The sequence below is a fragment of the Vulpes lagopus genome, chromosome 2 (assembly GCF_018345385.1).
Source record: "Vulpes lagopus strain Blue_001 chromosome 2, ASM1834538v1, whole genome shotgun sequence".
Classification (NCBI taxonomy): Eukaryota; Metazoa; Chordata; class Mammalia; order Carnivora; family Canidae; genus Vulpes; species Vulpes lagopus.
In genome coordinates this window covers 86504259-86524241 of record NC_054825.1, presented here as the reverse complement: position 1 = coordinate 86524241, position 19983 = coordinate 86504259, and the positions used below count along the sequence as shown (strand labels likewise).

General features: G+C 45.7%; 1 protein-coding gene and 1 pseudogene across 2 annotated transcripts; both read right to left on the bottom strand.

Annotated features, from left to right (window-relative positions):
* Window positions 1-7556: 7556 nt before the first annotated feature.
* Window positions 7557-7919, bottom strand: LOC121476399 (annotated as a pseudogene).
* Window positions 7920-14083: 6164 nt separating this feature from the next.
* Window positions 14084-19733, bottom strand: SLC35D3 (solute carrier family 35 member D3). 2 transcript variants are annotated; one of them, XM_041738665.1, is made up of 3 exons: window positions 18585-19733; window positions 16884-17729; window positions 14084-14351 (listed from the first exon to the last, which is right to left on the bottom strand). In XM_041738665.1, exons 1-2 carry the CDS (start codon window positions 19021-19023, stop codon window positions 16897-16899), a joined length of 1272 nt encoding a protein of 423 aa, XP_041594599.1. In that variant the 5' UTR covers window positions 19024-19733; the 3' UTR covers window positions 14084-14351; window positions 16884-16896. The 2 variants fall into 2 exon arrangements, with proteins under 2 accessions (XP_041594599.1, XP_041594595.1); XM_041738661.1 differs by lacking the exon at window positions 14084-14351 and having other exon boundaries at window positions 15842-17729.
* Window positions 19734-19983: the final 250 nt, after the last annotated feature.

The window sequence follows — 19983 nt, the reverse complement described above, 5'->3', positions numbered from 1 at the left end:
TAAATTATTTCACCCAAGAGAATGTCAAACTGTTCTCATTAACAGATCACGAAAGAGATGTTTGAGATTCAATTTAATGGAGACTTGTGAATTTTTAAAACTGCTGGTGGCTTGTAACCTGAAATATTCCTGTTTAAGTTCTCTGAGTCAGCCCCGTCCCCTTCCCATAAATTTTTCTGCATTCTTTTTTCTGTAACAATGGGAGATTTTGTGCTTGAAAGTAATAGTGGCCCCTCAAACCTCTAGGTGTTCCATGTTGGTCATATGGTTGGCTACCATTGGTCCTCAGCCGCAATCCTTGGTTTTCAGACATGCTTCATGATGTTTTGTGCAAAGCCATACTCAGATTCTAACTTTCTCCAGGCATTGACCACCTTTCAGAGTCTGATCTTGTTCTAGGTCATTTCCAATCTGGAGGGGCATGATTTGAAACAGCTCAGGTGATCTCAGGGTAGGAATGAGCAGGAAAGCAACTGGCCTCTTTTGCGGACTATGAGTCCACCTTTTCAAGGAGCAGGGGAGAGGGAAAATACTCTATGTGAGTAGGAGCAGGTGAAATCTAGAAAATCCCTGAGTGAACAGTAAGAAGAAAGTTTGACTAAACTGTGCAAGACTTTGGTCCCAGAAAGTCTATCGCACATCGCCATTGTGGTTATTCCACAACCCTGTGAACCAATAATAATGCTTCTTATGATGTGTGGAAAGGGTCTCATTTATACTAGTTATATTTACTCACACTTTGTAGCCAATCATTCCAGCACGACTGCGAATTGCTGTAATGATTTCTTCTCTTTCCAATAATTATTTTGATAAATCTAGGCATTATATGTAATCTCTGGGAAATTAGTTTTTCTCTTATTTGCTACCTGCCTGGAAGGTCTGGCTCAGAATCTCGATTTGTACTATCTGTAGACAGATACTCATTCCCAACTTATATGCCTCCAATCTCAAGCTTAGAGACTGAGGGAGCAAAATTAGCCCAGCTTTGGTAGTTACTAACTTTATCCTGCTTTAGAGCAAACATCTGTAGTTAGCAAATAAGAGTCTTTACTGTTTTGTTTTGTTTCTTATACTGGCTTATGTACCATTTTAGACTGTTAGTTCACTTGCTACATACATATTTCTTACTTTCTTAGAGATGATGTTAGCTCCTTGAGTGCAGTAACTAAGTTTTACACTTCTTTGTATGTCTGAAGTGTCTAATACAACATATTGCAGAAGAAATATTTATTAATTGGAAGTTTGGTCCAAGAAAAGGGAAAAACCTAATAGACCATATTAATATTTTTAAAATTTAGGAACATATTACCTAATTTTGATCTGTCATTGAAGTTATATAAATTCCTTTTTTTAATCTCTAATATCCGTTAACAAACCACTGTATTTTCACCTATTTTTAGCACTTTTGTATTTTAACCTTCATATTAGCTTTACAACAGTAGGTTATTCTGAATTTTGCTACATATTTACCTAAGTTCAAATAGAATTTTTCTAATGTAAACCACTGTTGCAGACAATGAATGAATCAACCCTTCACTAAGGTTGAGTATCACTCAGAGAGAACCACACCTTTTCCTTAAGAATTTTAATAGTTTCAGAGAAGAACCAATCACAATCCATCTTAGAAAACGTAGGACTTTTCCCCTTTGGGCAGTTAACAAAACCATCGAAAATGAGCTAAATACTTCTCTACAAAATGTTTTAGATTATATTCTTATTCTCAGCTTTACCAATTTGTAATGTCTCAGAAAGACATCCTTTTATATATATCTGACAATGAAGATTATTCTCTCAGCAAAGTGCAACACCCCTCTTAAGCAAACCCATAAGAATGACATGAAGAGAAGGAATAAAAAATGTACTTCGGGATGCAGGCAAACCAACAATGTAGGCATTTCATTGACCTTCTCAGAGAAGAAAGTCTTTATAAATCTTGAATAGTGGTATTATTAAGTATTTCAGATGCAAAATACGAATCTGTTTTGGTAATTAAGATGTCTGTTCAACACAAGTATTGGCATCTCATTTAAATAATTATCTAGTAGGGTATACTGCAATTCCATGTTGTATTTCAGAGTGTTCAATCAGGAGAAATTCTAGCCTGCTTAGGAATGTTTGTTAATTAAAAGATTTGGAGATTTAAGTGGAGTACCTCCAGCTTTGGGAAAATCCTCAAAATTAAGCCAATAAAAATTATAGCTCTTATTGTTCATCCAGAACTAATAGCATCCTTTGGCAGACATCTGAATGCATCCTCAGCCACATAAAAGTAGCTCCATCAAATAGGCCACTTTTAGAAAGCCACCTTTACTATCCTTCCATTGCTGGATTATCCCTACTTGTCCAGCTTGGCTAGTTTCCCCAAGGATCTTTTTCCATTACTGAACCTGAAAACAAAATAAAGCTATTGTCCCTAAATGCCCAGTTTACATAACAATGACTTGCCCAGGTTTGAGGACAACATAACTTGTAAGAGGTAAATGGCCAACTTAATAAAAAGAGAAGAATTAACTAGCTATCTGTGGTATAATTTGGCTTTGATATTTTGACAACAATACAGTAGCAGGAAGTTCAGGAAAGATTTTCAGTGCATTACCTTTTCTCAAGGCTTGCCATGAAAGAGCCTGTGAATTTCTTCATTACAGGTATTTCTTTGATTTTCATGATAAATGTATTGTTGAAGTTTAGTTTGGTTTAAACAAATAATTTTGAGGCATCTGGGTGGCTCAGTGGGTTCAGTGTCTGCCTTTGGTTCAGGTCATGGTCCAGGGTTCCTGGGATTGAGCCCCACATTTGGCTCCTTGCTTAGTGGGGAGTCTGCTTCTCCTACTCCCTTTGCAGCTCCCCTGGATTGTGTTCTCTCTGTCAAATAAATAAATTTAACGTTTTAAAAAATAAATAAATAGTTTCAATAAGCCAGAACATATTTTCACTATACCAGAAAGGATTCATGCGTTGAGCAAGCACTTACAAAGTGCCCACTAAGTGCTAGAAATCATAGTCACTAGAAATACAAAGATAGACAAACCCAAGCCATGTTCTATGGCAGCTCAGTCTAGGGGACACAAACATAGATAAAAATACAACACAGGGGCAGCCCTGGTGGCTCAGCGGTTTAGCGCCGCCTACAGCTGAGGGCGTGATCCTGGAGACCCAGGATCGAGTCCCACATCAGGCTCCCTGCATGGAGCCTGCTTCTCCCTCTGCCTGTGTCTCTGCCTCTCTCTCTCCTCTCTGTGTATTCTCATGAATAAATAAATAAAATCTTTAAAAAAAATACAACACAGGTTGAAGTCCCATAATAAGTGTTGAAGTAGAACCTTCTAGGACAGGCTTGAGGCAGTTGGACAGGCTTTTCAGATACGGTAACTTTCTACCTAGAGAAACTATGTTCAGAACACTTCTATAAAGTAAATCATCTATTTATTTTGTTAGTCCCATCTTCACATATTAAGTTTTAAAACTCAGAGTCCTGGGATCCAGCCCCCCGTGTTGAGTTCCCAGTTCAGTAGGAAGTCTGCTTCCTCCTCTCCCTCTGCTCCCCCCATCTCGTGCTCTCTCTCTCTCTCTCTCTCTCTCTCTCTCAAATAAGTAAATGAAATCTTAAAAAAAAAAAGTATCCTCCTGCACCCTGAATTTCTACTGGATCCTCAAATAATATCTGTAGCCACATGCACCTTTTCCCCTTGCATTTGAGGTAATGACTTCATATTTTTCTCTTTATCATTGTGTATTAATCAGAGGTTCTCTTGGATCTGACTTAGAGTGTGTTAGCTCTGGATACTTGCCACATAGCACTAATGCTATTACTACGCGTCTTAGACATCTTTGGGGTTACTGGTTCACTCCTAACCCAACAAATTCTTCTATTGCCTTTAAAAAAAGCCTCCCATCTTAACAATAAGAAAACAATCCCATTATAAAATAGACTAAAGACCTTGACAGACACCAAAGAAGATATGCAGATGGAAAATAAGCAGATGAAAAGATACGCTACATCATATGTCATGAGGGAAATGCAAATTAAAATGAGATACCACTGCACACCTAGTAGAATGGCCAAAATCCAGGACACCGACAACACCAAATGCTGACAAGGATGTGGAGGACAAAAACACTCAAACATTGCTACAGAAATGCAAAATGCTACAACCCCTTTGGAAGGTAATTCAGCAATTTTTTATAAAAATAAACATATTATTATCACACAATCCAGCAATTCTACTGCTCGGTATTTACCAAAACAAACTGAAAGCTTGTATCCACACAAAAACCTACACAAAGATGTTTATAACCACTTCATTCATATTGCCAAAATTTCAAAACAACCAAGATGTCCTTCAGTAGGTGATGGATAAACTGGTACATCCAGACAATGGAATATTATTTAGAACTAAAAAGAAATGAGCTATCAAGCCATGAAAAGACACGGAAACTTAAATGAGTATTACTAAGTGAAAGAAGCCAATCTGCAGTGACTACATACTGTATGGTTCCAATTTTATGACATTCTGGAAAAGGTAAAACTAAGGAGACAATAAAAGGATCAGTGGTTGCCAGAGGTTGGAGGCGGGCAGGGGGGATAGAAAGGGATGAGTAGTGAGAGCCCAGAGGATTTTTAGCGCCATGAAAATATTCTGTATGATACCATAATGATGGACATCTGTCATACATTTGTACAAACCCACAGAAGGTAGAACAACTAAGAGTGAACCCCAGTGTAAATTATGGACTTTGGATGATAATGATGCGTCAGTGTAAGATCATCAATTGTAACATCTGTACGACTGGTGAGGGATGTTGATAATGGGGAAGGCTGTGCATATGGGGGTGCAGGAGATACTTAAGAAGTCTCTGTAACTTCCTCTCAGTTTCACTGTGAACCTAAAACTGCTCTAAAATATAGTCTAAAAGGGGTTTTCTGCTCATTCACCCTTTTCTGTGGCTCCTTCTTCCCTGATCCTCTTGGTTCACTTCTTGCGGTCTCTTTTCCTTAGTGTTATCCTGGTCTGTTGCCTACCTTCACTAAGATAACTCAGTGCTAACTTAGTAGCTGTTAAGACCCACATTTCTCCAATCATAGCATGGCTAGTATCCCAGGGTGTCTTCTATTGTAAGACCCCATTAGGGAGACGGCTGGCCTCCAGTGGCTCCATCTAGTCATTTGCTATTTATTAGTTATATTGATCACCATCCCCAGAGGGATGACAGAAATCCTGGCACAGATATTAACTCCACAATACAGCACAAATTTGTTCATCCGCCAAGAGCTCTTTCAAACACTGTTCAAAAGATTAAAGAAAGGGCAGGACAACTTCACCCTCCATTTTTTGCCTGACCTATTTCTACTTTCCCTGTCTGAATTGTTAACAATGTTCTATATTATTTTTCAAGGCAAGCATCCTCAAAAAAAAAAAAAAAACCCCAAAACAGAAGAAAGTTTCTTTATGAACATTTTTATTGGATTGAGCAAAGCAAGTCTCCTAAAACCTGACCCCATGGAGCCTCAGGGCACCAGGAGTGCTGGCAAGAGCTCTTGTGTTAGGCAAGTAGACTTCCGAACAGCCTGCACCCAGTCATCCTGCCTCTTTGCTTCTTATTCCTTATCTGGCAGATTCAATTTGCAGCATTTTATTTTCCAAGAATGGCACTATAAGGAGACGAGGCTTACCTATCAGGCAATCTTAAAAGGAGCTTATAATCCACTGTAGTTTCCAATTGAATGAGAAAACTGAAATTATACTTTGATTTCATAACTTTGATTTTTTTTTGTCAGTCAGTCAAAAAGTATTTCCTGAGTGTTAGTCTCTGTTGCAGGCACCGTGTTGGGCAGTGGGAAGGTGGAGGACAGATAAGGCCGCTGAATGTGTGCCTTTGTGCGGTGAGCTATCTGGCCTGCTGTCACCCTTTTGGGAATCATCTCCCCACATGGTTATGGAATTGAAGGGGTTGGTATTTGCCTACAAAGTCATTCAGCAAATGAAGAAGGTAGTGCCATCCTATGATTACAGCAGCACTCTGGAAGGCTTAGGTAATATTGGGCAAAGTGAATTTCCCTTTATACCATTGCAATGACAGTAAGTGCCCATGGAAATGGCCACTCACCAAGTTGGTAATAACATTTATAAAATATATTGCAGATTTTGGAAGACAGCCACTAGGTGAATTGCAAAATAGAAAAGTTTTCCCTTTTTGCCTATCCAATTCATTTGAAAATTGAACGTTATTCCTTAAAGAAAAATAAAGAACAAGCAATTTGAAGTGGATTGCTTACTATGGACTGTTTAAGGATAAGTGGACCCAGAAACTATTGATGAGAGAGAATGGCAGCCCTCCGGAGAATTGTGCAATCAGTACGAAAACACTCTACAGATAGATGCCCAGGACTTTTGACTTGCAGTATTAACTCCCACTAATCCAAGACAGGCGTGCTATACAGCAGAGATGTATTACTGGTGGTGTTTTGTTACATCACCCAATAGATAGCACTCTAGACTCATCATAATTGCCTGGAAAGCCAGCACTAAGACCAATAGCACCCCTTACTCATTCAGAGATCTTTGATACAAGAAAACACACACACACACACACACACACACACACACACTATATGAAGCCAAATAGCCAAACAAAAAACAAAAAATTTAATCCATTGTCCAGATAACCCTAAATTAGGCGCTCTGCATCAGAGCAGAAAAACATCAAGAGGATTGTGTTTTTTAATTTTTCAACTGAGGGCATTGGCATCAAATGATTAAAATCAAGCTTGTTCTCTTCTATCACACCAAAGAGAAGTCTGATCCAGAGGCGGGAATGGATCACACACATTTGGAATTATATCATGTGGTGGGACAAAATCAACCACATACCCTTTGCTAGTAAGTAATTGTTCTTTCTGTTGCATCAAGTTTATTTCATGAATTGTTTTTAGAACATTTCATTGAGGTAAATCCATTGTTACATTTTTCAAACCTCAAAGATCTACTGAATTTGTTTACAATTTGAGAAGGAATTTGATGAAAACAATGACTTCTTTCCTTTTGCTTTCATGTTCTAAAATCTTTTCTGCAGTGAAATAAAAGAAACAAATGACAAATAGGCATTACTCAGACAGCTAGGGGAAAATTGTTTTTGCTCTTTAGAACATAGCTGATATAATAAATTGACTGTTGGCATAAACCACAAACAAATTCTTTTTTTTTTTTTTTTATAGTGACTGGGGGAACACATGCCTTTTATTGGTCTAAAGAGCATAACTAGTTAATAGGCTTGGGCAGAGCTCCCCTATCTGTCCTGGCTCCCATCTTCCCTCTCCTGGGAGTTTGTGACTCACCCCCAGGGGAGAAAAGTGTTCTGGACAGGGGTGGCAGACAGAGCCAGGATAAAAAATACAGAACTGGGGTCTGAAAGGGTATCATGGTGAAGTAGAAAACACAGGGTTATAAGATCATCCAAATAAAAAGTCCATCAGGGCATAAGAGAAGTTTCTCCACATGGGTTCCCCACCTGCCCTTGCCAGGAATGGGAGGGGGCAGGAAGCTTCGGCTGGATATTTCCTACTGTGCCTTTTGTGCCATCAGCATCTCCCAGATGTTATCCTCAACTTCCCTCACACTCCGCTCCAGGTAGAATTTTTTCTGTTCTAGTTCTTTAATTTTTTCTTCTGTTATTTTCTGTTTCTCTAACAGTTGGCTGTGAATTACCTCCTTGGACTAAAGAATAAACATTCTTCCTACACCTTCAGACATGTTAGTCTCATCTACCAAAGTCATAATCTGTATAAGATGTGCATGCTTTTTCGTTCTGTTCAGCTGTTCAATCTGTATGTCTGCAAGCTTCACCTTCTGTTGAGTGTCAATAGCTTTGGTTTGAAGTTCTGTGAAGGTCTTCTTCAACTCCAGATCCACGGGAGCCACCATCTTGGTTCACCCACAAACAAATCCTTACTTGAGTTCTGCTATAGAATATTGTCCTCACAGAAACACTCTCAGCTCTTTAATGAAATCAATGAAAAAAAATTGAATAGTGTAGCTTATTCTTATATACAGTACTGTGCCTTCGGCAGTTCTATAAATTAAAAACAGCAGGTACAGGACATGTGGAATCCTGGCACATCACCAGTTATAAGCCGAGTGTTGGTCTGGATGACGGAGGAAGAAGTGGAAGAAAGAGAGCAAGACGAGGCCTTCCATCCTTGCTTCTTGTTTCTCATTCATGATCTTTCTCAGTGTGTGAAGTGAGTGGCAGTGTTTGGCTTAGAATACTGGCTGAGCTGCTGAACTACAAGGAACCCTGAGGAAAAAGCTCAACTTCTCTCTTGCAGTAGCCTGAAAGGAGGGGTAGGGTTAGTGGCAGAAACTCTGGCTCACGGGATCATTCAGGGCCCTCGTTCTGAGTGCGCTCCTACATCCCTGAGCTCTGTCACAGCCGGGCTAGTGCCACATCTACAGTGGAGTGAGTCATGAGGCTGGAAAGAGAGGAAGGAAAGGACAGTAGGTTTCTTACCACTTTCTTACAACAGCTTTTTTGAGACATCATTCATGTTCCACATAATTCACCCATGTAGTGCCCATTTCAATGGATTTTGATATAATTCATTATTCATTTCAAAATCATGATAAAACATTGCTATGGACAGAAAATGTCCTCCCAAAATTTAGATGTTGAGATCTTAATTCCAGATGCAGTAATTTTTGGAGGTGGGACTTTTGGGAGGTGACTAGATTTGGATGAGGTCATGGGTGAGGACCCCAAGTGAAATCAGTGCCCTTATAAGGGGATGAAGAGCCCAGAACTCTCTCTTGGCCTTGAAAGGACACAGTGAGAAGGTGACTGTCTACAAGCCAGCAAGCAGGTTCTCATCATGCTGGCACCTTGCTCTGGGACTTGCTCTGGGACTTGCACTCCAGGAGTGATAGATAATATGTTTGCTGTTTAAGCCACCTGCTGTGGTACTTTGTTACAGCAACCTGAGTTATATATATAACATAAAATTTGCCATTTTAACAATTTTTAAATTGGATAATTGCTTTATCCAGTCCAAAGCTTTTTCATCAACAAGCAAGTTTCTTGTAACAGAGTGATATGAACATTCTCCACACCCCTTTCCTGCACTTTCCGTTGGCTGCAGCTGACTACAGAGAGATAGGTAGGAGAGCAGTCCAAGGTAAGCAGCAGATGCCCAGCTGAAGCACAGGGCACTCCAGTACTGAGAGGAAGAAGGGAGAAGGAATGCCTGGGGAAAACCGAGTTCCCACTGAAGATATTTATCTACATCTTTGTCTTCTACTGCTTGGGCTATCATAACGAAATACTACAGATTGGAGGTAGCTTAAAAACAACAGAAATTTTTCATAATCCTGGAGGCTGGGAGTCCAAAATCAAGGTCTGGCATGCGCTCGATTCCTGGTTTACAAATAGCCATTACCTCTTTGTACCCTCACATGGCAGAGAGCAGAGAGAAGAGGCTAGCTCACTTGTTTCTTCTTATAAAGTCACAAATCCCACTATGAGGGCCTCACTCTCAGGACCTAATTATTTTCCAAAGGCCCCTATCTCCAAATACCATCACATTGGGTATGAGGATTTCACATGAATAGGTGCAAGGGGGACCCACACGCATTCAGTCCATAACAAGTGTTCTGTCTTCTACAGAAGTCCTAGCGACATGCCTATCCATGAGCCCAATGCGGGGCTCGATCCCTGACCCCTGGGATCATGACCTGAGCGGAAGGCAGCTGCTTAACCAACTGAGCCACCCAAGCACCCTCTTTGGATCATTTGTATGGGGTTTCTGGTTAATTTTTAAAATTTTGGTGACCATGGGGAGCATTGCCCAGTTTGGTCTTTCAGATAAACTTCAGAAGATAATCTTTTTAAAGATTTTATTTATTTATTTATTCATGAGAGACACACACACACAGAGAGAGAGAGAGAGAGAGAGAGAGAGAGGGCAGAAAAAAGGCTCCATGCAGGGAGCTTAATGTGGGACTTGATCCCAGGATCCTGGGATCATGCCCTGAGCCAAAGGCAAGATGCTCAACCTCTGAGCAACCCAGACGTCCCCAGAAGATAATCTTTAGGGTTTATATTGCCCTTTCAAGGAATGTTCGGTGAGTCTTTATCATCACTCCAGCCCTTTTGGACATAATTCTTCATGTATATAAAACCACTAATTACATACATTATACAGAAATATTAAAAAGAGGAAATAGGCTGTTGAGAAATTGGTATGTGATATAGTCTTAACACATTTGTTGAGTCAATGCATAGATAATGGATAGATAGATGGATGAAAACTAGTGTTGCAATGGGGACAAAATAGTTTTACTTTTCAAGTACATTTTCTTTTTAAAGCAAAATTAATTATCAACTTGATATTATATCAGTTGGGAAGCTTTTGATTGAAAGAAAAAGAATGCCCAACTAAAAGTAACTTTAGAATAGGATTTTTTTCCCCTATAATAAGAAGTATGGACAGAGGCAGTTCTACTGTTGTTAATTCAACAATAAAATGAAGGAATCAGTGAACAGGCTCTTTCTGTCATTCATTTCTTTTTAAGATTCATTTATTTATTTGAGAGAGAGAGAGTGCACACACATGTACGTGATGGGCGGAGAGGGAGGGAATCTTTCAAGCAGATTCCCTGATGAGCATGGAGCCCCAGGCAGGGCTCTATCTAACGACTCTGAGATCATGACCTGAGCCAAAGTCAAGAGTGGGGTACTTAACTGACTGACCCCCCCGCACCGGGCGCCCCTGTTTCCCTCATTCTTCTTGCTTCCTCATCAAATTGCCCTTCATCCTTAAGATTGTGTCCACTCTAGTTGCAAAATGACTACCATACTTTCAGACATCACATCCTTACCAATTGCATGCAAAGGCAGGATAAAGGGAGTTTCTTCTTATAGAGAACTTTCCCAGAATGCTTCCCTTGCACGTTTATTCATGTCTTTCACTAGCTGGGGTCACAGGCCCACCCCCAAAACAGTGATTGGCAAAGAGATGTGAGTCCACCATGATGGCTTTAGAGAAATGATGCTTAATCTGCTAGGAGGCTGGTCCACTTTCCCTAAGCACTTGCTGCCTTTATCTGAACAAATTTAGAGTTCTCTGTGTAAAGAAGAATGGGATAGGGGGCAGGGGGATGACCGGTGGGCAGGCAACCAACTTTGCATTAGTTATAAAATTTTCCAGAATAACTTTCTCCCTCTCCTTCTCTCCCTGGAGTGGAACACTAGAGGGAAGATATTCTAATAAAGCTGGCTTTTCCACATTCTAAGACGTAGTGAATCATACTGGAGAATGATTGCTTTTTTATTGTCTAGAACAGTTGTTCCCTCCAGTTACTTCTTGAGAAAAATATTGAGAAAACAAGGAACTGGGAGACTTAAGTCTTTTCCTCTGGGAAATGGGACTGTTCTGAGAGGGGAGGGCCTTGCCACACAGCAGTAGGCAGCGCCCCAGGAGAGAGAGGGGGATGCTCAGGGACTCCAAGAGCAGGGACCTCTGATAGTGACTTTCAAATGTTCCTTTCTACACTGAAATGCCCTTATGATAGGTAGCTTCAAGCATTCAGTAAATCTTGTCAACTGCATCTCAATGCCAACTTCATAGTAGCAATACCTTGTGTAAAAACGGGAGTGCAGGATCCAGTTGGGAAAAGCAGTCTGAATAAACACTCTCAGGCTAGCAAGAAGCATCGGTCCAGAATAGGCAAATCCACGGAGGCTGTAAGCAGATTAGTGATGGCTGGGGGCTGGGGGGACTGGGGACGAATGCCTAGTGACTTCTATCTAATGGGTACAGGACTTCTTTTCGGAATGATGAAAATGTTCTAGTGGTAATGGTTGTACAATTCTAAAAACATACTAAAGACTATTGTGCCCTTAAAGTGAGCAAATTTCATGGTATGTAAATTGTATTTCAATAAAGTTGTTTGGTTTTTTTTTTTTCTTTAAGTGATCAACACAGCAGCTGGGTGCAAGAAATAATCAGCTGCACTGAGCATATCCAATGAATCCTCAGGAACACCTGCGAAGGTCTGTAAATCCCGAGGTTATATCGAAGGTGAAGAATGAGTTATTTTATTTGAATATTAAGAGATAGATTGACCCAAAAGGCTGGGTAGCCTGGGGATTCTGTTATAATAGCAACTGAGCCTTTCTTTGCTCTTCAACTGTTCTCTGGTTCCCTTAGTGCTCACAAACAGAAAATGATTTATACATACACACATATATTGGTTGTTCTAGAAATAAAGTTGAATCAGCAGAAAAGAATTAGGGATAGAGGCAGGCTCCCCACTGAGTGGCAAGGTCAACAAGCACTACAGCTGCTCATCACCACTTCAGCCTCATGGTGTCTGACTGGCAGTGAAACTTATGAGCACTGGAGCCAGCCTACCTGTGTTCACATGTGAACCCAGATGTACAGGTTACCAGCTCTGCAATCAGGGCAAGTTACTCAGCATCTCCATACCTCAGTTCACCCTTTGTAGGACTGAGATAATATTAATGCAAACCTATAGGGATGTTGTGGGAATGAAATGAATTAGAACTTGTAAAACACTTAGAACCTCACCTAGCAAATAGTAAGCACCACGTTTTTAAAATTTTTAAAAAGATTTTATTTATTTCAGACAGAGAGAAAGAGAGAGCAAGAGCGGGATGGGGAGAAGGAGAAACAGACACCCCACTGAAGAGAGAGCCCTACCAGGCTCAATCCCAAGACCCTGAGATCATAACCTGAGCCGAAGACAGACGTTTAACTGACTGAGCCACCCAAGGGCCCCAGTAAGCACTACAGTAAAGGCATCAAGTAGTATTCTTTATAACAGTTTGCAATACACAGATTCTCCTAATATCAGTGAATTTGTGAACAATGAATACAGGACTCAACTGAATTGTAAACTGAAGAGAAAGATGATAGATCTAACCTGGGTTGTTTAAGACCATCGGGGATACACACATGCTAGAGGGTAATTTGCCAGAGACCTGGGAGGCCCATCTAATCCTTACTGGAGGGCGGGACGGCACAGCTTGTGTGGTGAAAAATCAAAAACAAAACCAAAGCCAATAAACAACCTCTTTTGGTCCTTTACTCTCCCTGTTGGCTGAGAACCGTTAATTTATGTTTGTGTCACTTGGGACTCTTTGGGTTACAAGTGGCAAAAATCCCAACTTGAAATGACAAAAGCAAATAATGACAACAACAAAAGGCTTTGCTGAATGGAACTGACAATCTGAGGAATAGTGCTAACTCCAGGGAAAGCTTAATTTCAGGGCCACATGAAGTCACCAAAACTCAGTTTCTCTCTCTTTCTACCTCTGTGGTCTACTCGGACTCTGTATTGTTTCCTTTCTGTTATATCTTTTCTTTGTGGCGAGATGGCAGCAGCACGTCTGCCCCATCCCACCCCATCCTCCTAGGTTCAAGTCTAGTAAGAAAAAAACACACAACTGAAGTCTTTCCAAAAGTACCCTTGCATGTCGTCAGTTCTGACCAGCTCCCATGCCTGAACTAATTGTGCTTCCAAGTAGAGGAAACGCTTTGATTGGATTGGCTGGACCACACACCAAGGGTAGAAGGATGGAATCAACAGTATCTGAATTACAGGAACCCAGAAGTGGAGAGGGGATGGTTCCCCAAGGGAGATCTGGGAGTTCATTTACCAGCCCTGCCTCCTGCTATCCTGCATTCTACTCTGCTCTGCTCACCAGCTTTCTTCCAGCCCTGCTGTCTTCTCCCAGGAACAGGACAGGACAGATTCAGAGAGGAATATACCCGGAATTGTTATGTGTGTAAGGGGTGGTGACGGGTGTGGCCAGGGAGAAGGTACCTCTTCAGCAGATGCCAGCCTGGCAGACCAACCATGGTATCTAGGGGTGGAGGCAACAGATGAGTCAGGTCAGCAATTGTCCCCAGAGATTAACATGAAAGTCATGGGTTTCATTGTAGATAGTTGGAAACATGGTCAAATACAACCCAAAAGTAGAAGAAACTTCCGTATGTAGAAGCGAAGCACCTCAAAATGGAGAGGGGGGGTTGATACTAATGACAGTTGCCAGGACACACCAGTCTGAATGTGCATGGACTCTTGCTCACAATGCACTTGGACTTGAAAGTTGCTCACGCTCACATGCAGCTGTCACCACGGCTTGGGTGCAGGAGTGCTCCGCATTCAACTTGAGGTGAGAGGGGCCAGGAGTTAGAAGAAGGGCCAGCAGTCTGGGATATTTTTATTTTCTTTTGGAACCTTCCTTAGGAATGTCTAGCTTCCCTTCACAACTTCTGTCTTCACAGAAATTGAGCAGGCTTTTCAAAAGTCTTTAGGCAAGACTTATGGTTCCAGCTGTAACATGTAAAGAGTTTGGAAGTTGTAACTAATTTTTACAAGAAAATGATCAACAGACTGAAAATAAATGTCTTTTCATGATTAATATTTACAACCCGTAGATTTTGAATAAAAGAGATAACCAACCCTCCATAATGTGAGTGAGCCTCATCTAATCAGTGGAAGGCCTTCAGAGCAGACTGAGGTTTGCAGAAGAAGCAATTCTGCCTCAAGACTGCCACACAAGGGACGCCTGGGTGGCTCAGTGGTTGAGCGTCTGCTTTTGGCTCCGGGTATGATCCCAAGGTCCTGGGATCGAGTCCCACATCAGGCTCCCCGAGGGAGCCTGCTTCTCCCTCTGCCTATGTCTCTGCCTCTCTCTGCGTGTCTCTCATGAATAAATAAATAAAATCTTAAAAAAAAAAAAAAGACTGCAACACAAAAACCTTACCTGAGTTTCCCACCTGCCAACCTGCCCTACAGATTTGAGACTTGCCAACCCCCATAAATGTCAATTCCCTAATCTCTCTCTCTCTGAGACAGATGACAGATAGATGATTGATTGCTAGAAAGAATAGAGATATGAACTTCTAGGTCCTGCTTATCTATATGTAAATTTATATAAATTATATAAATATAAATATATATCTTCTTGGTCCTGTTTCTAAGTGATAGTGTCTCTACACGTTTGTTGAGAGGAAAGAGTTCATTCTTTTGCAACAAATGCAAACGCACAGTTTTGGCCAAAAGGGAATTTCTACAGTGAAAACCAATCATGCTCTCCATTGCTCTGACAATGGTATTAACAAAAAAATGATACGCTTTATTCCGCTTTGCCATCTTTCATTAATTCTGCTTCACAGAGGTGCAACAGGATGTGGTCTCCTGGCCTGTTGACCTCAAAATTAATTCTTATCTTTAAAGGGGTCACAATAGCCCTAGCCAACCATTTTTAACTACAGAAATATGAGGGCTCATACATCCCAAATGGCTTGTAGAGGCACCTGTGGAAATGACGAACTGCCCACGCAACCAGCACCAATCACAAAGCACCACATTACACTTGCTCACCGGTTCATGAAGCCAAACCAATGAAGCTGAAACTTTCGTTTTTTGACTTTGCTTTTTACTTTGTTTTTTGAAAAATACAGAAAAATATAGGATACTACCATCTGAGAGTCTCGGGAACATGCTGGCAAATAATAAAAGTGCCTTCTCTCAAATTACCTCTCTGGAGGGAGCTGAAAGTACGACGTCCCTCTGGGTGCCCTCTTCTATTTCATCTCAGGCTCCATATCAACTGATGCCAGCTGTGGTTGGCTTTCTTACTGCAGCGTGAGGCAGTATTTTATGTTACTTTATAAAGGTGTTCTTGACTGGAAAATGAGGATGCTTTTGTGGTCATTATTGTTGTTGTTTTAAAGTAAACTGCCATGCTAACTTAAGAAAGTCTCAATGGGGTGGCCCCTCCATAAGAGAAACCAGACATCACACACTAAAGACCAAGGCAAGCTACCCAGCCACGACAGAACACAAATGCGTCTAAAACAAATTTATAACACCATATCTTTTAGCAGATCGACTTATACTTTTATTTTGACAAATTTAAGATAGAAAAATATCATAAAGTGAATATAGCAGTTGCAGTTTTTGAAACAGGGCTTGGGTGCAGCGTGACTTGAAAGATCTAGCTCAACCGAATGGTCTCACTTCTATTTGGGCTTCAGTTAAGACCGAATTATTGTTCAGCCTTTGCATTTGCTTGAAAAAAAAAATACCGGACACAGCAAAACTGGCTTTTCAAAAGGTTATGGCATTCAATAATAAATATGATGAAGCAACGAACCTAAACAACCTTTAAAACATTTTTATAATTACTAAAAGCCAACTTTAAGCTTCAGGTTTAAAGCTAAGAACTCATATATTCAAAATAGCTTTAACATTTTCTACCAATATATAATAGAATAATAGAGTACTTATTTTTTAAAAAGTGAAGAAAAATTAGAGTAAACATATTTCAGATGACTAGAAACAGTAAACATCAATTCAGTATATAGATGTGTGTGTATATGTGTATATGCCCACATATATACATTATATGCACATATATACATATGTGTGTGTGTATATATATATATATATGATTTCAATAAGATACTCTTGCTCATCTGGCCATAAGATCTGTAGTCGTAGCTGTCACTGAAGATGCACCGGGGTATGTCCTCGTTGAGCTTATTAAGTGCGGCCATCCTGTCTGTACTCCCTCTCTGGAGGGGCTGGGTAGAGGAACTCTTAGTACATGCAGACATCTGGTTATGGTAACAAAGACATAAAATTCCCTTCCTTAAGCACCTTCACATTTGTTTGTCTCTGCCGCGCCTCAGGGAAAATCACGCTAAATAATTCACACGGGTGCTAATCCTGTGGCTGTCAGCCCAGCTTCCTTCTTTGCTTCCCTTCCCCACTCCTCAAAGAATAAAATCGTGTGGCCCCTCATCCAAATACGTTCTCTCTGACATATAAAACAAGGGTGTGTACACATATACATACATGCATTTCCTTTTCAGGGACTGGGTAACTCCTCGTTATCTATCAAATAATCTTTCTTCACGTACTTGGTTCCCCTAACCAGTCTCCACACTTCGAGGTAAGCATCCTTCAGTGACCTCTTGCTCACTTCCCGGGGGCCGGCCGAGACCTGCGAACTCCTAGCCGCCCGCGGGCCTCCTCTGGGGCTGCCCCTTGCCTCTTGCCCGCTCTTGGGAGTGAAGCCACCTGCTCCCTTGCCACCTTCTGACCCGCCGTCTCCACCGTCCGCGGGCAGCTCCTCCAGGACCAACGGCGGCGGATCCCCTCCACCGGGCTGCGCCTCCTCCCCCCGGGGCTGCGTCTCCAGGTCCTCGTAGTTGCTTTGCTTTCTGGTCTCCAGGAATTTGGCCACGCAGTAAATGATGGAGCCCAGGGTGTTCACCACCACGCCGGCAACGAACAGAGAGGTGGGCTCCACGTCGCTGAAGGCCACCATGCCCACTGTGATGGTGGCGATGCTCTTCACCACGCCCACGAAGCTGGTGGTCACCGCCGAGTTGATGTAGGTGCAGTGCAGCGTGGTGAAGTTCATGGCGCAGCCGATCAGGACGCAGGCCACGAAGATGCAGACCATGGCCGGGTCCTGCCAGCCAGGGAAGGCCCAGGCGCGGATGGAGTCGGTGCTGGCGAAGGAGACGACCACCAGCAGCGGCGTGGCCGACACGGCGATGACGTACTGCGCGGTGAGCGGCCCGTGCTCCGAGTCGGCGCTGGCCTTCTGGACGAGCACCAGGTAGGCGGCGTGCACCAGCACGGCCAGCACGCCCGCTGCGTACCCGAGGGGGTCGCCGCTCAGGTCGCCGGCTCCTGGGCGCGCCGAGCGGACCGCGGGGCCGGGGCAGGAGGGAAACAGAGGAGACACCGGGTTGGCGGGGGCACTCCCTGGGGCAGCGCGTGGGGCTGGTGAGTGCACAGGGGTCGCGTCCCCGCTCGGCCCGTGGGTAGGGCACGGAGGAGCCGAGTTCGGCCAATGCGCCGAGGGAGGTCCCCGAGGCGCCCCGCGCCCGCGCCCGCGCCCGCGCGCGCACCCCTCGGAGGGGCTCCGGCAGCAAGAGCGACCCCAGCCGGCGTCCTCCAACCCGGGAGCGCCGCTCTCGCTCCGCCCGCGTGCGAAGGTTTCCCGTCCGCGCCGTCTCCCCTCCCGCCAACCGCTCAAGCTCTGCCTCTCGCGGGGCCCCTCCGCCCCCCGCCTCGCTCCCTCGGCACCTCGCGCGGCGCGAGACCCCGGACGAGCCCTTGCGGCTCGAGCTGGGCCCGCGTCGCCCCCCGCCCCGCGCGCCCCGGGAAGTTCGGGGCCCGCTCCTTCCGACTCGGCCTGCGGACTCCAGTTCCCAGGCTCGGGCGGCTGGTGGAGGGGAGGGGAGGTGGGGAGGGATGGCGGAGAGGGCGCTCCGGGGTCGCAGGGGCGGGGGGCGGGGGGCGGGCTGCGATCCGGAGGAGGAGGAGGAGGAGGAGGAGGAGGAGGTCGGAGCGCTGGGAGTGCGCGGCGTGGCCTCAGAAGTCCCGTTTGCGAGCCGAGCAACCACCCTTCACGTCTCTCTCTGCCTCAGTTTCCCCATCTGGAAGTGAGGGCCTCGCACTAAGTGATCCCCGCAGTGTGTGTCGGGTGGGGGGGGGGCCGGGGCCGGGGCCGGGGCCGGGGCGGGCGCGGGTCCAGCTCACCTGCCAGGGCGGCGCCGCAGGTGGTGATGAGCACGGCCGCCAGCACCCCGGGCGAGGGCGCGCCGTTCTTGAGCACCAGGACGCCGACGAGCATGGTGACCAGGGGCAGGCAGCGCTTGAAGACCACGTACATGGGCAGGCTGAGGCCGCGCAGGGACCAGAGCGTGAGGCTGGACTGCAGCGTGGAGAGCACCGCGACCCCCGCGAAGGAGCGCGCCAGGCTCAGGCCGAAGGGGGGCACGGCGACGAGCCCCAGGCGCCGCAGCAGCTCCAGGCTCAGCGCCGCCGTGGAGCTGGTCAGGCACTGCACCAGGGTCAGGAAGGAGAACTGGTAGCGGCTGATGAGGAACTTGAGGAGGATGTTGAGGGAGCCCGAGAAGACCCCGTGCGCGATAGCCACGGAGATGCCCAGCACGCGGCCCCGGCACAGCTGCCGCATCGCGCCGGCCGCGCCGCACCGGCTGGCGGCGGAGCTCCGGGACCTGCGGAAGCCGAGCGGGGAGGAGGGCGGCGGGCGGCGGCGCGAGGGCGGCGGGGGGCGGGGGGCGGGGGGCGGGGGGCGCCGGCTCCCGCGGAGCGCAGCTCCCGCCAGGCGTCCTGCGGCTCGGCCGCTCCGCGTCCGACCGCCCCGCAGCTCCCGGGAGGCAATGGCGAGGGCGGGGGACTCGGAAAAGTGGCAGGGTGGGGGGCTGGTCGGGGAGGAGTGGCGGGAACCCCAGCGACAGCGATTTGCGAGTCTGTGACGAGCGGCGACGGGCTGCGTCCCGCGCGGCTTCCCGGTCTGGGCGGACGCTCGGCCCCTGGAGGCCGGCGGACCCGCAGCTCCCGCGCCCCCGGCGCCGCCCCCTCGCCCCCGCAGGGCCCGCTGCCCCCGCTCGCCTCCCCTCCAGCTCCGAGCCGCGGAGGGCGGGCCGAGGGGTCCCCGCGCAGCCTGATTTTGGAAACAGCAGCGCCCTGGGCTGGAGCAGCGTTTATGGGCCGCAACAAGTGCCAGCACCCCCCCCCCGCCCCCGGGCCAGAGCTTCAGCCGCCCTCTCTCCGCCGTCCCCACCGTAGCGCCGCCGCGGGACCTTGTCCAGCTGCCGGCCCGGAAAGGGGGAAAAGTCGGTGCCAGCGGGCTGCGGGGCTCCCCGATGCTCGGGCGCCAGCGCCCCCCCCGCGGCGTGCTTTAGGGCGCGGAGTCTGGCCCCTCCCGGCCGCGAGCAACGCGCCCCAGTCCGTGCGCCTTCCAGGGCCGGACCTGGGGGTGGGGGGCCGTGGCCTCCGGACCGCGCCGCCTGGGGCAGCAGGCAGGGGCGCTGGATCCACGTGGGGCAAAGATGTGAACGCAGCGTGAGAGCAGAAGTCCCGGGAGGGAGAGCCCCGCGCCGTTCCGGGACCACTAGGCGCGGGCGCCCCG